Source organism: Gymnoscopelus microlampas (assembly GCF_963454915.1).
Source record: "Gymnoscopelus microlampas genome assembly, chromosome: 6".
Taxonomy (NCBI): Eukaryota; Metazoa; Chordata; class Actinopteri; order Myctophiformes; family Myctophidae; genus Gymnoscopelus; species Gymnoscopelus microlampas.
In genome coordinates, this window is record NC_139943.1 from 29,255,301 (window position 1) to 29,272,735 (window position 17,435).

At 40.8% G+C, this 17,435-nt stretch overlaps 1 protein-coding gene across 1 annotated transcript; it reads right to left on the reverse strand.

The window, feature by feature from the left end:
* Positions 1-1,514: 1,514 nt before the first annotated feature.
* samtor (S-adenosylmethionine sensor upstream of mTORC1) lies at positions 1,515-12,509 on the reverse strand. The gene is made up of 5 exons (XM_084058961.1): positions 12,231-12,509; positions 7,612-7,753; positions 7,146-7,274; positions 6,239-6,353; positions 1,515-5,751 (listed from the first exon to the last, which is right to left on the reverse strand). The coding sequence occupies exons 1-5, from the start codon at positions 12,415-12,417 to the stop codon at positions 5,107-5,109; spliced, it is 1,218 nt and encodes a 405-aa protein (XP_083915087.1). The 5' UTR covers positions 12,418-12,509; the 3' UTR covers positions 1,515-5,106.
* Between the last annotated feature and the right edge of the window lie 4,926 nt (positions 12,510-17,435).

The window sequence follows — 17,435 nt, forward strand, 5'->3', positions numbered from 1 at the left end:
TGTTTTGCATAGTATTATGCAGTATATTTGTCTGTCATTAAATGTTTCGATGAATTGAGTACAAAGGACCCCAATGGAAACAAGCCATAGGCTTTCTTGGGTTTAAAATCCTCTTAGCAGACCATGTATTGAACTGTACTTTCCTGTGCTTTTGTTTTGCAAACTGCTAATAAAGCATTCAATCAATCAATCAATCAATCAAAGGCTGCTCTAGAGCACCACTTGAAGGTAGGTGATCCAGCGGTATTCAGGCGGTACTACTCTATTTGATGTGTGGGCGTTGTTATTCAAGCGTATGCCTCTGATTGATGTGTGGGCGGTTCTACTCTACTCTATTTGCGCTGATTAGAGCAATGGTCACCGAGTTACGGCCATTTGAAATGTTAGAAACTACTAATTTGATCAATTTTTAAATATTTTTACCCACTTTGATTACTTTTTACCCACTGTAGTTACCTTTTAGTTACTGTAGTTACTAGTTACTTAAAGTACTTTTACTTAAATTGTAGATTGGTCATTTGTGTGTGTGTGTGTGTGTGTGTGTGTGTGTGTGTGTGTGTGTGTGTGTGTGTGTGTGTGTGTGTGTGTGTGTGTGCTTACGTATGCTGAGCCAGCCTGTGTGTGAGTGCATGTGTTGCACACCGTCTCCTGCAGAGTGGCACACTCATACATACAGACATACAGTATGGACAAACACACTCGGTCACTTGTTGGAGCAGCTGGCACCGCTCAAAAATGCATGTATTATTTGGTCTTTCAAAAGGTTATGATAATATTTACTATATAATATTGACCTTGTTGGCTTATCAGATTATAGCCTACATTTTACTGCACTAGCCAATAACTATATAATAATTAATAATATATTATAAAATATAGATAGAATATATATTTCAAAGTCATCTTTACTGAAAGAATCTGATGATAGGATTGTGGGGGAAAAACTCCTGACCTAATGAATAACCTAAAAATATAATTGTTAATGTTTTTTTTCTTTATTTTCTCTTCTTTTTAAGTTATTAAACTGACTTTGTTACATATTCTTATGTTTTAAGAATATATTAATTTGGAACGATACATATGATATGTTGCTGTCAGGCAGAAACCTTGTATTTCCATATTTCCACTTATTTATTATTATTTCATCATACAAGAGTGTTGCACAAAAGTAATGAAAATAGAAGATCTACATCTACAAGCTCATAACACGTTGCGGTGCGATTCGTTGTGAGCTTGTAGATCGTCTATTTTCACAATTTTGTAATGTATTTTAAATAGAAAAAGAACGGTTATGGACATGCAATAGCCTGGTTCCAGAAGAATCTGCCTTTGCACTTTAGCCCTCGGCAGTGTGTCGTGTGATATTGTCTGGCCACGCGAGGCTAGACATAAAGGTTTCCACCTGACAGTAACGTTATATCTTTGATATATCCTTGCTGTAAAATGTACAATAGTGAAATATTCTAATCTACATATCCACAAAACCTGAAACAAAGCACACACAAGCACTCAGATGAGATTTGTATTAGATTTACATTCATTTATAAAAAGAGAAATACAACCATACTAATGAGCACATTGTTCTGCATTGTCAAAATGAAACTACGCATGCAAATGGACCAAAAAAAAAAACACTGGAAGACATGTAAATGTACCCATATCATACTCAAATCACAAAATATGCTTCCTTAACTGTATGAGAAAAGGTGATAAGAATGTCTACGTTGTACGTACTGTAGTAGAAGTGAATAACAGATGATATAACCATTAAGACTTATTTTAACTTGAAAATGATATGGGAAAGCAAGATAATATTGCACATATATGTTCTTGTTGACTAATACTGCTACAAAAGGAGGATTTGAACAGTTGCACACTCAATTTGGCAAAGGAAGCTCTATTTGTATTCTTCAGGGTTTGAGTTCTCTTTTTTTATGCCAGGGCATCTAAATCAGCCTATGACCTGTGGTGGACAAAGTAAACTCAACCCCAATAGTCAATAGATACTCCTGCCTGGTCAAATATTATTCAACTACAGGTGAAAGTTGCTCTGTCAAACGTGTACTTGAGTTAAAGTACTGGATTACTTGCTTTTAGAAATACCTACTGTATGTATTCAACGTACTTTAAAAACATACATTTTTAAAAATAGCATACTTAAGTATTCAAAAGTACAAATTACGAAGTACATTTTCTTTTTAATATCAATGCATTACCGTACTGAAATGTAGACATTTAAAAAAGAAAAGTCATTTTCAATATTAATAGTGAAAATAGCAGATCTTGTGTGCTTGTAGATCTGCTATTTTCACTATATTAAAGTGAAATAGGGCCTAAGTAGTTTGTTCATAATGTACCTTTTCCCTTCCCAGAAACGTAGTGGAGTCATAAGTACAACCTTAACCGTTTTAATTGTGGCACCCTGTGTAATTATTGTTGATAAAAGTGCCACACTCAAAAGCAAACACACATTATACAATCATACACACATTACACACTCCCAGACACACAACTAACTACAACCTATTACATGCACACTTGCACTTGTGTCATTAAGGTCAAACCTCCCACAAAAAGACAGGGTACATTCATCTTGCTCTTGCTTGCTATTGCTAAAAACTTACTCATGTCGGAGTTTGACAAAAATAGGATATTTCTTTGGGGAGTAAATATTTTCCACATCAAAATGGACTCAAGGGATATAGTGGCAGCAGTAAGTAAAAATTGGCTAACAGTGCTATACTATCTTATCTGACCACAAATACATACTACAATACAGTATTGCTAACCACACAAACCCAAGCGTCCCACCTTTCACGAAAATATCTGATTTACAAGCTCACAACGCGTGATGATCAGCTATTTGTGGCGAGGATGTTTAGTGTAGTCGGAGGAAAAAATGAGGGGGCCTCGTATAGACCGCTGGGGGAACCATGTCAACTTAGGACATAGCGTGTGGTTAACACCGGTTAAGGACAAAGAGAAAGAGTGAAATCTAGTTTGAAACATGTACCTTATTACGCTTTGAGTACAGAACAGTTAACGACTTCACATTAGTAAACCTAGTACAAACTCCTACTGTATGGATCTGAAAATGCTACAAATACCACTTTATTGTAAAAGACAGCTGCAAGACGCCGGGTTTGACCACTTGAACCCCAAAGCTCCCTCTATTCTGGGGGAAACATTTGCGCGAAGAGATTTGATGTAGAGTGAAAAAAGAGTGTACCAAATACAGTTGCAACTCAGGACTGTTTTATCAAGTATAGAGGGTTTTAAGTGATTAAAATGGCATCGTCACATATTGATACTTGACATTGAGAACACCATTGTCTTGACTGTTTGAGAATATACTTCATAACAAAGCACTTTTAGAAACTGTTTATTTCTTTTGCACAGAATAGTAACACTAAAGCACTTGTAACAGTGCCAAACTGTAAAAATGAAAAACTGTAGTGCAACAGAAAACAAAACATAAAATGTACAGGAATCTAACTGCAAGGCTGACAGAAGCAAGCCTATAGACCTTGTTGTCAGTGGAACTGCGTTGCTAGTGAACAGATTTGGTCCAAGTTTATTGGCTGTCAGTTGTTGATATTCATATTGATATTGCATTTACTGCAACGGGAAATAAACTTGGACAAATTTAGAATGTTTATAAATGTATTTATAAAAGGGTTCTCAACGTCTATTCCAGGTACCATCAGGGGTCCAAAATGGACCATTAACTCTGTAACCGGTCTATAACTCAGAGTGTGTACAAATCTAACCAAATGGATCGTTACAGGTCTGCAACTCTGAGAGTGTAAGAATGGAACCAAATGGACTCTTACCCATTTCTTCACATCAAATCATCATCGATTGATTTACATCAGATTGGGGTCCGAGATTAAAATAATTTATGAAATGGGGGCCAAATACATATTAAGCTGGGGGTCCTTGAAATTACACTGTAAAATCCTCAGTGTTCAACTTCGAGAGTGTACAAATGGACCCAAAGGGTCCATTTGGTTCCAAGTACACTTGAGTTACAGACCCGTAAGGCTCCATTTGGACCACTGGTGGTCCCCAGACATTGAGAAACGCTGAAATAATGATCCCAGAGGGAAAACTCAGGTGTCAAATAAGTGTGAAGAGGTCTATTAATGCCAGTCTTTCCATCTTCCTCTCTCCACTATGATCAAACTCTTGACAGACTTATCAGGTTTTTGTATTTTGGCTTTTTTTATGCTAAGAAACATCCCAACAATCTAGCTTATTCAACATTGAGGAAATAAGAGTACAGAGACCACTTTACTCGTTATCGAATGTTATCGAGCCGATTAGGAGATAGGATGGAAATCCAAGGAGTAAGTAGGGCCGACTCGACCCTCTGGAGCACATTCCGTTTTCCAACTCGTAAAAAACATAGCTATTTATTAAAATATATCTATCTTTGAAAGTGTACTGTGTGTGTGTGTGTGTGTGTGTGTGTGTGTGTGTGTGTGTGTGTGGATATGAGAAAATAATTGACGTCTGTAAACTTCTCTTTCACTCTGTGCAAACTGCATTGATTTCAGGGGTAGCTGGGTGAGAAATGGGGGGAAAGAAATGCAGCAGGTTAAATTTGGCAGCGCAGCAGTTGGGGGGGGGGGGGGGTGGATAGTGAGTTGTCACTATCGCTCTGCCAGGGACTATGTATTTCTGCATTGACCGCAGTTTTCTATGTCTACTGATGTCTTAAATGTAATAAAAGAATATCATTAAGAATATATATATAAGAATATCATTTTGCTACTCACCGAAACAATGTCATTTTTATATTGACCGTGGTAGTCAATATAAAAATGGCATTTTATTTTGAAAATTTTACACAACAGGCTCTGAGAGGCTTCCCATCGCTGACAAAATGCTGTCAACACAAGAAAACCGCCTTTGTTTCGGTGAGTAGCAAATTTATATTCTTTATTTTTACCACAGTTTATACATCAATAGACACTGAAAACCGGGGTCAAAGCGAAAAGAATACAGTCCCTGGCAGAGCGTTAGAGAGAACTCTCCAACGCTAAGGACCAGAGCTAGGGGGGCACAGTTTAACTAGTTGGTACTAGTTCATTTTTTTATTTCCTAGCTCTGGAGGAGGATGTGGTCCTCCAGCTCGTGGAAGCCAGGCACTGAGCTGCTCTGGCTCTCTCCGGAGTCGGAGTCGTCGTAGGGCATTTCGGGCAGCTCGGCAAAGCCCCACGCCACCTGGTCGTCCTCCAAGTCGGAGCGCGGCGGCGGCTGCACGGGCACGTCGCTGTAGTCCTCCTCCTCCTCGTTGGAGCGGAAGTCCTGCGGGATGTAGAGCATCTCGGGGTAGTTGCGCGACACCAGGTCGCCGGTGGTGGCCGCCGACACCTTGCGGAAGGCGACCAGGTGCATGTGGGAGAACTTGACATACTTGTAGCGCTTGAAGCCCAGCGACTCCACCGCCACGCGCCAGCTGCGCATCATGAGCGCGTGGCGGTTCTGGTGGGAGGAGTCGGGCGTGATGATGAGCAGCAGGCCGTGCAGCGCCAGCAGCTCGTGGGCCTTCTTGCAGCAGATCCAGCGCTGATATGGCGAGGGGAAGTAGGACAGCAGCAGGGAGAAGACCACAACGTGGAAGAGCTGCGCCGGCAGCGCATCGATGGGGCTGCGCAGGTGGCGGAGGAAGGCCTCCACCGCGTCGTCCGCCAGCTGGACGGGCTGCTGCAGCTGGAGGTTGAGGAAGTCACATTTGTACACGCTCTGGTGGGGGGGAGACAGGAAACACACATTAAACATGGCTATTATTACACACATTAAACACGGGATTTCGCCTAGGGGACTTCACCTAATATGTCTATCCCCAACTTTAAACCTAACCGTTCGGCCACTGTATGTATCTATGAACTGTGGCGTTGTTCCTCGTTTGGCCTTTCAACATTGCCATGTTTAGTGAGAGAAATAAGCAACCTGGTATAATATTTGTTTTAATATCTTGTTTTATATGCAAGAACAATGGCTTCTATTTTAGCACGTTAACTTTCCAGGAAGAGAAAGGCTGTAATAATGTCACTGGGAGGCAGGATTCTGACCGGTCCATAGCCCACTAATGAGACGCAGAGTGAGTAGACAGACATGGTGCCATCTTACAATGAGCATTAGTGAGGACCAATTATTATGAAGATATGGTTGAAAATGGGTGAAGTGCTCCTTACAATGCAGAAGAAATGGCTAAATTAATGTTAGATACCTCAACTGCAGGCACTATGTCAATGCCAACAGTAAGGAACTCATCGAACTTCAAGAAGGGGTTGAAGCAGCTTCCCACATCAAGCAGGCGCATTTTCCCCGGCTGGGATATTGAACTGCAACACAAAGCAGCACAAGATGATCTCAGAATTAGGGCTGCAACTATCCATTATCTTCTATGGAAACACAGAACCCGTGAAATACAGTATGTTAGATCATGGCACAGCATGGTTCACGTAGTTCTTGGTAGTGGAAAAGAGCCACAAGTTATTTGTGTTATTTCATTTGTTAACTATGAAAGTCTTTTGAAATAAATAGCTCTTTATTCTGATAGTACTCATTGCTTGAGTGTTTGTTCTGTAACAGGAGTCCCCCTGTCTTCCCACCTCTTTAGTAAACAGAAAATGCATTTTCACATAAGGATACCAATTTGATCCAATCAGGAGAGGGAAATCACACGGTACTCATTGCTAGAGTGTTTGTTCTGTAACAGGAGTCCCCCTGTCTCTCCACATCTTTAGTAAACACAAAATGCATTTTCACATCAGGATACCAATTTGATCCAATCAGGAGAGAGAAATCACACAGGATACAGATTAAATAAGTGAAATTTGAAGTGATGACACAAAGAAGTGAGCAGACAAAATTGGAACTGGAACACTACAAAATTGAAGCTGATAAATGGGTACTCTCTCCTCGTTGCCTGAAATTGGCAGCCCACCTGAAAATGCATTTTCTATTTTTGAAAGAGCTGGAGAGACAGGGGCACTCCTGTTATTGAACAAACAGCAATTTCTACCCAAACATATCCCTTACCCTACCTTTAAGTGTTCACAGAGCAACACTGAACAACAGCAAAACAAAACAGAGAATATCTTGGTCAGAGTGAGCCTCTAGCAGTGATTTACCTAGGGATGGTACTGTGTGGCTGGGCACTAAAAGATGCTGTGGCCAAACCCATGGCAAGCTTGGCACTTTTCTCATCCTTCTCCAACATTCTTTTCATCCCGCCGTCCAAGAAATATTCCTGACAAACACTGTGGAAGAAGAATCAAAACATATTTCTCACACCTCGCCGTTACATTGACATCAATATGTTACAAAAGTGATGTGTGAGTAGGGACGCCAGGTTGAAAGTGGTTAAAAGAGTGTGGACAACAACGTGGAAATGATGATGGCATATGATTATTTATTTTTCATTTCATCCAGTTGATTTTATACAGATGAATGGAAAGGATTAACGATTATGCTAAATAATGGCGGTGATCATGTAATAACCGATTACGGTATGTAATAACAGGCCTATGTGTGAGTAAGAATGCACCACCACTGAAATTGCAGGAAAAAAGTCTCTTCCTTTGACGTGAGTAATACCTGCGACACCATTCAATGCGTCCCTCTCCCTCACACTTTTTGGTCCAGTGGTTGTCGGCTAGATTCTTCATGGCCAGGGCATACTCACTAAGTGTCTGCTCATCCTCGCAATGCTCCCGCCAGATCTTGTCAAAATCACCCACTATGGAAATCAATAACAGTATGAAATAGAGCATTCAATATAGAATCCAAAATAGACATAATTTCCATAAGTTGTACAACTAGACTAGTAGACTGTTATTTTTGTCTTCTGAAAACCATTTCAAGACATAAAACGTTATCAGTTGGACTATCCTAGTATACTCAGCAAACAGAAAGGCTTTAGCACCTACTTGCTAATCGTGGTCATCCAATTTAGTGTAGAAGAATTTAAAGAGCTCCTCCTGGTAATCAGCTAAAAAAGCACAGGCTACGTACTGATGTCTCTGCACTACTTCAACATTCCGTCAGTGACCATGCATCATCTGGCAGCAAGAGAAGTGGAATCATTTCCCCTCTTTGCCATTTCATGTTAGCAGAAATATCCACGAAGAAAATTCCCTTCACCACCACATCTCGCTAGTTTGTTGTTCAGTCTCTGAGTTGCAAACGAAGGCCCACATGCTGATAAGGGAGAAATCCCATGACCACAAGGAAAACAGCTATATCAGATTTGCAGAACAACAAAAAGGGGTTGGAGTAAACAGCACAGTGCCCGGTCCGAGCATGACTGCTGGGATACATTGCCAAGCCTACAAGATCATGCTTTACTTATTAACCAATCACGAGGTCCTGCCAAAGGGAACGCTGCTCACTAGCGATCTTGTCTGAGGAGAACATTCAACATTACCTGTTGTAAGCCATTGACTGTATCAAAGCAATGCATTTTTAAACAAATACATTACTATACTGTAAAAGTACTGCACTTGACAGTACACATCATGAACCTATGGGTTTCTACAGCTTGAAATTATTTTGCTTTTTGTTCTTGCATTTCTGTTGGGTCAAACAGGTTAGCAGTTAAGTGCAGTTACCACATCGTTTTGTTTTTGTTTACTCTTGAGATTTGAGAGCAGGGAAAAAGTGAAATGCATGTTTTTACTAGAAGGCGGTATTCTGAAATGAAAATCAACCAGTCCGTGAAGGCTTTTTAAAGGGGCACAGCATAAAAACCAAAACAAAGAGCAACTAGCAACCAGTCCAGAGCACCTAAATGATGCCATTTCGGTGGCACGCTGAAGACAGAGGAGGCATTACAGCTACTAGGACGTATCAATCCTTTTGCTAATGATGACCAATTAACCAAACCATACAACTACTAATAGTTCTGTGGGTCATTTGGGGTCAGTCTCAATTAGGACTATATATTTCCTTAGACAGGCCAGTGTTCAATAGTAGTTCTACACACACAAGCAGTTCAGACTTTTTAAAAACGTATGTTGCTATATATCATTGCTGTCGAGCAAAAAACACTTATCTCCATATTTTAACTTGAGTTTTTTCATAAATGAATGCCCTACTTGATCATACTACAGCATCACATAAAATCATCAAAAGTAACAGATCGACAACCTCGAAACGAGGCGTGAAGCGACACGTTTTGAGCTTGTAGATCCTAGCTACTTTTGAATTTGAATCCTGAAAAGTAACAGTTTTGGACATATAACTATTCCACCCGACAGAGACGATAGATATAGCTAAAATCTAAAATTACCCAGATGCTTTCCCGGTTTTAATGGGTTAATACAATCTAATTCATACAATTGGGGTGGTTGTATTTGGCTCCCTGCTCTTCAGACATTTAGATCCACAGGCCAAGGTCCATTAGCTGAGCTCAGTGGTAAAGATGTCAGCACTTGCGCAGGAGACCCGGATTCTGATCCAGGGTAAACCATGAAAGTTACAGTGTTCAGCTTTAAGGTCTTGTCATTTTGCCTCATTATGATCTAGGCATTTGTGGAAAAAAAGAGTAAAGTCTAAAAATAATCCAAACTAAAGCAGAATTGGGTGATCCTCTCCACAGGTGGCATACATTACATTTGCCAAGTCTCTAAACGCATCAGCCGAGATGTCAATATGCACTGTCATCACCTTCTTCATTAACAATGAACAAAAGACCACTGTATACAGTATCAGTGGTGGACCAATCTGGGAACCCATCGCCAAATGAAAAGGAAAATCAGCGCCCTCTGCTGTTTTTTACAATCTCAGTTGGCTCTGGGAGGAGGTCGATGTAGCACCCGTGCGCAAGGAAACCGGGGTTTTGGTCTGCCTTCAGCCTTTCACTTCCGGTGGTGCGACTATGTTTTCATTCCCACTAACAATATTTCTACACGGAACACTAACACCACTTCTCCCAGAGAACATGGATCGTTTTGGTTATAAGCCCACTTGTTTCTATGATGAAAGAGCAAGTTAAAATGTGAATATCATTCAGTGGTTTTGTCTGCTCCGAGGACGCTATTCTTAAATTAGTTTCGGTTTGTTTGTAGTGGGGAAGGATCGGTACACACGTAAATCCCGCCCACTACATTTGATTGGGTAAAGCGCGGCCTGCTTCCTGATCTGACGGCATGGCCACTTGTAGGCCAGTGCGTACGCGATATGACGAACCCCCCCCCCCCCCCGACAGATTCAAGCGGAGAGCAGAATCTGTTCTTGAGAGATTAGTGGTGGACAAACAAAGTACTCAAAGTACCCCAGTACTTGCGTCAAAGTATAGATATACGATAGATGAAATATTACTCAACTGTCTAAAACTGAAAGTTGCTCTGTCAAATTTGTACATGGCGTTAAAGTAGAGGAGTACTTGCTTGCTTAGTTTACAAGCTTGTAGATCTGCAATGTTCACTGTATTTTGAAATATGGCTTAGTGGTTCATTCATAATGTACTTAAGTACAGTACAGTAAATGTACTTAGTTACTGTCGACCACTGATGTACAATGAAGATACCAAAGATGGCTGCTGTACCTCAACATATAACTGCTTTACTTAAAACCCATGAACCGTGTTTCTGTGAAAGATGAGTTGTGCAAAGGAGTTATAATTTATGACGATTTAAGACCTGAAATTATAACCGGCAACATGTCTGCTAACGTATACAAACTCTTTTTAAGAGGCTTACTTCTATTTGCCTTCTTCCAGGTAAAGAAAATCATCGGCCTACCTGAACCAGTCATGGCTTTTAGTTTGTTTTCTTCCATTGCAGTGAGTCTCATTCACTATTCTGTTGAGGTCCAGGTGTGCATGATACAGCCTAAATGGATTATATGAGCCTTAGTGTGTTGCACTGACTGCTGACCATGCAGCCTATTTGATAATGTGCTTCACAAATCAAATTATAGATTTTTATGTGTGGACTGACCTTTTCCCACACACACACTGAAACGAAACCAACTTTGGTTCTAAAATCTTTCACCACCAAACGGTGGATATATACTGGAAGTCCTGACAGGGGTGGTGTTTCAGTAAAGGTATTGGCTCAGGAAGGGAGGAAGGAAGAGAGAAACTGAAACAGGATTTGTAATAATGAAAATGATGCTGGGATGGATGAGATTTCAACCTGCCCTAAGTAACCCAGTGTAGGCTACACTGCTGATACTATTAACATGAATAACTAGAACACTTGTACACATTTGTGAGGTAAATGATGGTCTGCCTTTATAGCAGTGGAGTCTGGGGACCCTGGGGTCCTTGAGGGAGGTGGTTTAACCACTTTAGCCCTATTTTAAACTTCAGCTATTCAAAAATAGCCCATTTACAAGCTCACAGTGCGTAGATCTGCTATTTTAGAAGAAGACAAATATTGAAAATCTTAGAAAGAAATTGGAAAATGTGGGGGTCCTTCCTAGCCTTGGATCAAGACTATCATAGATGTATTTTATTGACTCTGACTTAATACATGCAAATGTCAAAATCGATCAAATACATGATAGTCTTGATCCAAGGCTATTGGGGTCCCTGTCCAGGACATGGGCCCCAATAGCCTCAGATCAAGACTATCATGGGCTGTCCTGACACAAATATCAATTCAATTCGGGGCCCTGGGGGTCCCCGGGTCCTTGACATGTTTGAGAACAACTGCTTTTATTAGTATAGCTAACGTTAACTCTGGTTTAGCTCCACAACAACCACAGCACAGTGTTGCCATGTCGGCTTATTATAAGCTACTTTGAGCTTCTTTTTCTGTAAAGTTGCTTGTTTCTAAAGTGTAGTTGCTTATTTGGGCTCGTTTCAAAAGTGTAAGTTGCTTATTTGGGCTTGTTTCCTAATGTTGTTTAAACCAGTGGTTCTCAAACATTTTCATGTCAAGGACCCCCATATTAATATGTATTTGTAGACCCAACCGTCTGAAAATATGATATTTCATGTGGCTTTTCTTTTACTTGTTTTCATAGACCTGGTTGCTTATTTCTTTCGCAAAATCTACCAACACTGACCGGTGTACTGAGCTTGTAGATCGGCTATTTTCAAATAGCCGATGCATATCGGTTTGGTTTATAAAGTGCTTATGTGGCCTGATAATAGTCGCTTCTTTTGGGCTTGTTTTTCTAAACATGGTTGGTTATTTCACTCGCAAGACCTGGCAACTCAGCCACAGGGCCAGGGAAGAAGAAGTCAGTCAATGTTTCATTCTCACCTTCTCTGTATTTCCTACGCAGTTTTCTGTGGACGTTCTTCACCACCCCGGACAGCTTGTCCTGCTCCTTCTTGCACGGCGGCGATAGGTTCTGGTGGTTCTGGGTGGGAATGAGCACGTAGAAGAGCGGCTCCGGGCTGCTTGTTGTCTCCGTCTCCCCGGTCTCTACGTTGTTGGTGGGGTCCATGGCACTGCGACGAGCCGCTGCCTGCCTGGCCGCTGCTTGCTTCCCCTTTCCCCGCAGGCAGCTGCACTCACACACCGGTAGAGAAGAGAGGAACGACCAGTGCACAGTGTTGCCAGATGTTGTGAGAGAAACAAGCAACCAGGTCTATGAAAACAAGCCCAGAAGAAGCGAGCCATTTGAAAATAGCAGATCTACAAGCAATCTTTTTTCTTTTCTTTTTTCAGCAGCTGAAATAAAAATAAATAAAAAAAAGTGTTGTGTTTTTGAAACATTTTAACAACACAAATCTGGTAGCCTGGCTGGGATCAATACCGTTTTCGGGTTTCTAATCTGGTCGGAGCGGAAATAACTTTACGTCATCAGGCGACCGGAACCTCCGGTGCCATGCAACTCCAAAATGATTCCCCTAAAAATCTTTTTAGTTAGGTGTATAATATGGTTTGGTATGTCCATACCACTGGGGGGAGGGGGTGCAGTGCGGGAAAAAATTGCGCTTCACCGGCGTGTTTCACCGTTTCAGCGCTCCTTTAGCAGCCGCTGCTTCTAAATTTCGGCGATACTTCTGTCTTCTTCCTTCACTTACTCCACGCTGTTTGGTGCCCCCCAAGGTTGGTGCCCTGTGCTTCAGCACCTATAAGCCCTTCCGTTAAGCTGGCACTGCTCCCTGGCAGAAACTATTTGAAGATGGGGGGTCCGTGGGCAAATACATATTCATCTGGGGGTCCCTGACATGAAAATGGCTGAGAACCACTGGGTTAAACAACATTAGAAAACAAGCCCAAAGGACCCCAATGGAAACAAGCCATAGTGCTTTCTTGAGTTTAAAATCCTCTTCCCTGTGCTTGTCTTTCCAAGCTGTTAATAAAGTATTCAATCAATCAATCAAACCCAAATAAGCAACTACATTTTAGAAACAAGCCCAAAAAACCCACAAACCGCAACTACTAATATTTACAAGCAACTTACCAGAAAAACAAGGCCAAAGTTGCTTATAATAAGCAGACATGGCAACACTAGACACCGGTAGACCAGAGAGGAACCACCGGTGCACCTACAGCATTCGTACGACGGTGTCGCTGCTTCCCCAAAAAGAACAGATCTACAAGCTGACAACGCTTCGCAAAGTCGGGCAATGCGGGCATCACGACGCTTTGTTAGTTTGTAGATCTGTACTTTTAAGGCACGCGATACTCTCGCGCGACGGTGCACCACCAGCCAACAACGCCGCAGCTGGTTGGTTCTTCTTCAGAGAGCCAAAACACAACTAACCTCGCATCGCCAGTCTTTCCACCAGATCTACATGCTGACAACGCCTAGCGATATGACGTGCTATTAGCCTGTGTAGATCTGTTCCTTCGGCGGCGTTTTCCTGAAAACGGTGTGGGGTAATATTAGTCATGTAAAATGTCTTTCCTCAGGAGAGCCATAGTAGCAATGTACATAGTGCCATCTAGTGGTTTCAAAAGGTCACACAATTCCCATTTCTAAAGCCCTTTATTGTGTCAGTCACCAGTCACCTCAAAAACAGATAGCCTGCACAGTACTGCACCTAATCTAACACATTTCAAGTTGAATCAATAGGACCTACAGGAAATTGTGGCATAATTACTTTAAGAGATGTGTGCTTGTTAGAAATTGATGAATATCAAGGTTCTAGATCAGTGGTTCCCAAACAATGGGTACATTTTTGCGGTCATGGACCCATTTTCATGGGTAAAAAGTAAATTAAAAAAATTACGTTTCAAATGTTTACTATTCATTCATTAATTTGTATTAATTATTATTTCAGGGGGGGGGGGACCATACATCGAAAATAACTTTTAAGAAATAGTGAAATAATAGTAGATCTATAAACTCATAAGCTCCAGATTTATCTTTTGGTTTGTGAGCTGAACAGTTTGGGAACCCCTCTTCTAGATGCTTATTGTCACACACAAATAAAATGATATTTGAATGAAATCATTAATTATAATTCTATCCATATACAGTTTAGTAATGATGAGTTTGTCCCAAGTTTACTACACCTCTTGTTGTATGCAATGAATTACCATTTTCCAACTCGACATCCACCCTCCCATGCAGACCAGGTTCTCAAATCTTTTAATTTCAAGGAGCCGCAGTTTAGCACACGGACCCCAATTTGATACAATTTTTGATCTCTGGAACCCCAATCTAGAATATAAAATCATCAGGGTAAATTTAACTCTGAGAGTGTACTAAATGGGTCCATTTGGTTCCTAACTATCAACAATTTAGCTAGTTAGGTAGAATACTTTATTGGCAAGCAATAAAAAAAAAAATGTCACCATTCAAAAATGGCAATGTGGATTTGTTACAAAAAAGCAGAAGTTTATTTCCATTGTGGTTCACTATGAGACAATACAACACCCAACACACTATTCAAGCAACCATAAAACACAAAAATAAATCCTAATACAATCTGTTTAGATTTTAGAACAATACTTATAGGACAAGCGACTTAACACCGAAATATTGAGCCATCTGCCAAGGGGCAGATCATCCAGGGGATGAGTTTATCTAAGTCCAATTAGTGCTAGCTGGGGGTCCCCGAACCCCACTATGAGAACCACTGCCATGTAGACCAGAAAAGTTATAAATTCCCTCTCCCTTTTAGTGCCAGTCAATCCTAAAAATAACAAGCACATGATGGTAGCAACACACTGCGTATTTAGGTTGACTAGATTTAGGGTCAGAGAAATAGCAGCTGATGTTACAGTGTGCAGTGAGTGACACACTGCTCAGATTAAGTGTCCTCTTGGGGATAGGATCTGTTTAATTACACCATGCTGATGAAATACTTCTGCAATGAGTCACAGAGTCAGCATCATGTGAGAGATTATGTGTGCTTCTGCTGAGTATCGCTGAAAAAAGCAGCTGAAAACATCAGAGAGGCCCAAGTGCCAACTTTTATTTGAGGACGCAGAGATAAAAAGGCCAATGTTTCAGACAGATACAACTGCCTTCTTCAGGGTATTAAGGACACAGTGCAAGTCACACATAAATATACAGATGACTTAAATAATCAATTACAGGTTCAACTAGTGTTAACCAGTCAACATGAGGATAAAAACAAGGGTAATGATGAGACATAATCAATATGCTGTGGAAAATATAGCCCCTTTCGCAACACAGTATATCTTTTTGTATTTGGGCGTTGTCCGTCGTACCAAATACGATAAGGTATATCCGGTACCAAAAGGGTCTTGGGGAAATAGGGAACAGGTACTCAGTCTCACATTCCAAGACAATTAAGGAGGATTACAACATGAATTACCATTATACAAAAGATCAGGAAAATAATTCCTTTCCAACAAAGACAACTAGATATATCTGAAGAAATATAAGTGGAACCACACAATAGATACAATAGGTACAATATAGAAGTAAGAGTCTAACAATGAAGACAATTCCCAGTATCAAAGAAGGGTGTGCAAGGTGAGGTAGAGGAGCTGCTTATGACTCAAAGAAAGAAAAAGAGGCAAAAGGTTTAAAGTTTGTCTACAGAAAAGGCGTTAATGTTTTAAGGGACTGAATCCTAAAAACGTTACGTTTGTAAAACGAGTCAAAGAATTACTAAACAATATTGAGGATGGAAGCTTTTCTCTGTTTCAAACAGTGATGATGACATATGCAATGCCTTGCCACTGCACTGAAGAAACAGAAAGTCAATCATGATCAAACAGCTATCACGCTGTAGCTGAGGCAACGGAGAGCTGTCTAATAAAAACACTCAATTATCATTTGGAATGTTGAGCAGGATTCATGCAGGTCATTTTGGAGTGTGTAAAATGTCAGGGGTCAGCCAACATACTTCAGTGACACATGCATGGAATGAGTGCACAGTTAACTATTACTATTGGTCAGCTGGTGTCTATAGTAGCTCTGACATTGAGACAGGACACAGGTTTTAATGTGAGTGCTGCCAGGAGGGCCTTTTGGAAAGGAGAGGAGAAAAATAAAAATCCACTTTATTGTCACATCACTGGTTTACAGCTGTAAAGAAGTGGGTGAAATTGTTTTTGCGTAAGCTCCATAATTGTTGTTGTTATTTCATAAAGTGAGAAAGTTCATTTTGAACCCTCGTCAAGGAACTCTGAGGTTCCCTGGACCCCACTTTTAGAACCGCTGTTGTAGACCATCATTTTCTCTTTGAGCGGGTACTCCGGGTAGCAATATCAATGTGCATGTATGTGCCCTGTTAACCATGCTGTTGTGCTCCTCTGGGGGGCTTAAAGTATACTGTACATAGTTGTGTCAAAAGGCAGCGATGATAATCCTCTCAGAGGACTCCCACAATCCCCTGGATAGTACTTGCAGCTGTGCAGCGATTAAACCACGTACGTCAACGTACGTCAAAACCTTATGCAAAGGGTTCAGTCCCGAGGGCTGGAGCTGTATCAAGTTTCTTCAGTAGCCTAAAATTCAGTGGTGGAAAGTAATTAAGTACATTTACTCAAGCACTGCACTTAAGTACAATGTTGTGGTACTTTTACTTTATGTCCATTAATGATTAAATGGACATACTGCCTTTTTTCTTTTTCTTTTTTATACTGCCATTTATTTATTTTCTACTCCGGTAGGCTACATTTCAGAGGCAAATATTGCACTTTCTAATCCACTACAATTATTTGGTAGGTTTAGTTGCTTGTTACTTTGCCGATATAGATAATTAATAATTAATCAAATTAGTTATAGGTAAACACCACCACACTGCTCCAGTGGCTGCTTACTGCTGGTATAGGCTAGAGGGAAATGAAATATATTGTTTTGTTATGTAAACACAAGGTAAAGTTACATAGAGAGAGTAGGCTACTTCCTCCACCAGTGTCATCTTAACAGGTGGTAAGTGCAAGCTGTCAGAAGAGACATCTACATGTAGAGGAGTTGTTGTTCAGTGCTGCCAGTGTCATGTCAGAAATGTCCATGCATTTTGGCCACGTCTCAGGGTTTGTCCTCCATTTGGCAAGAGTTTCCTCTTGGATCGCAGCCTGTCGTTA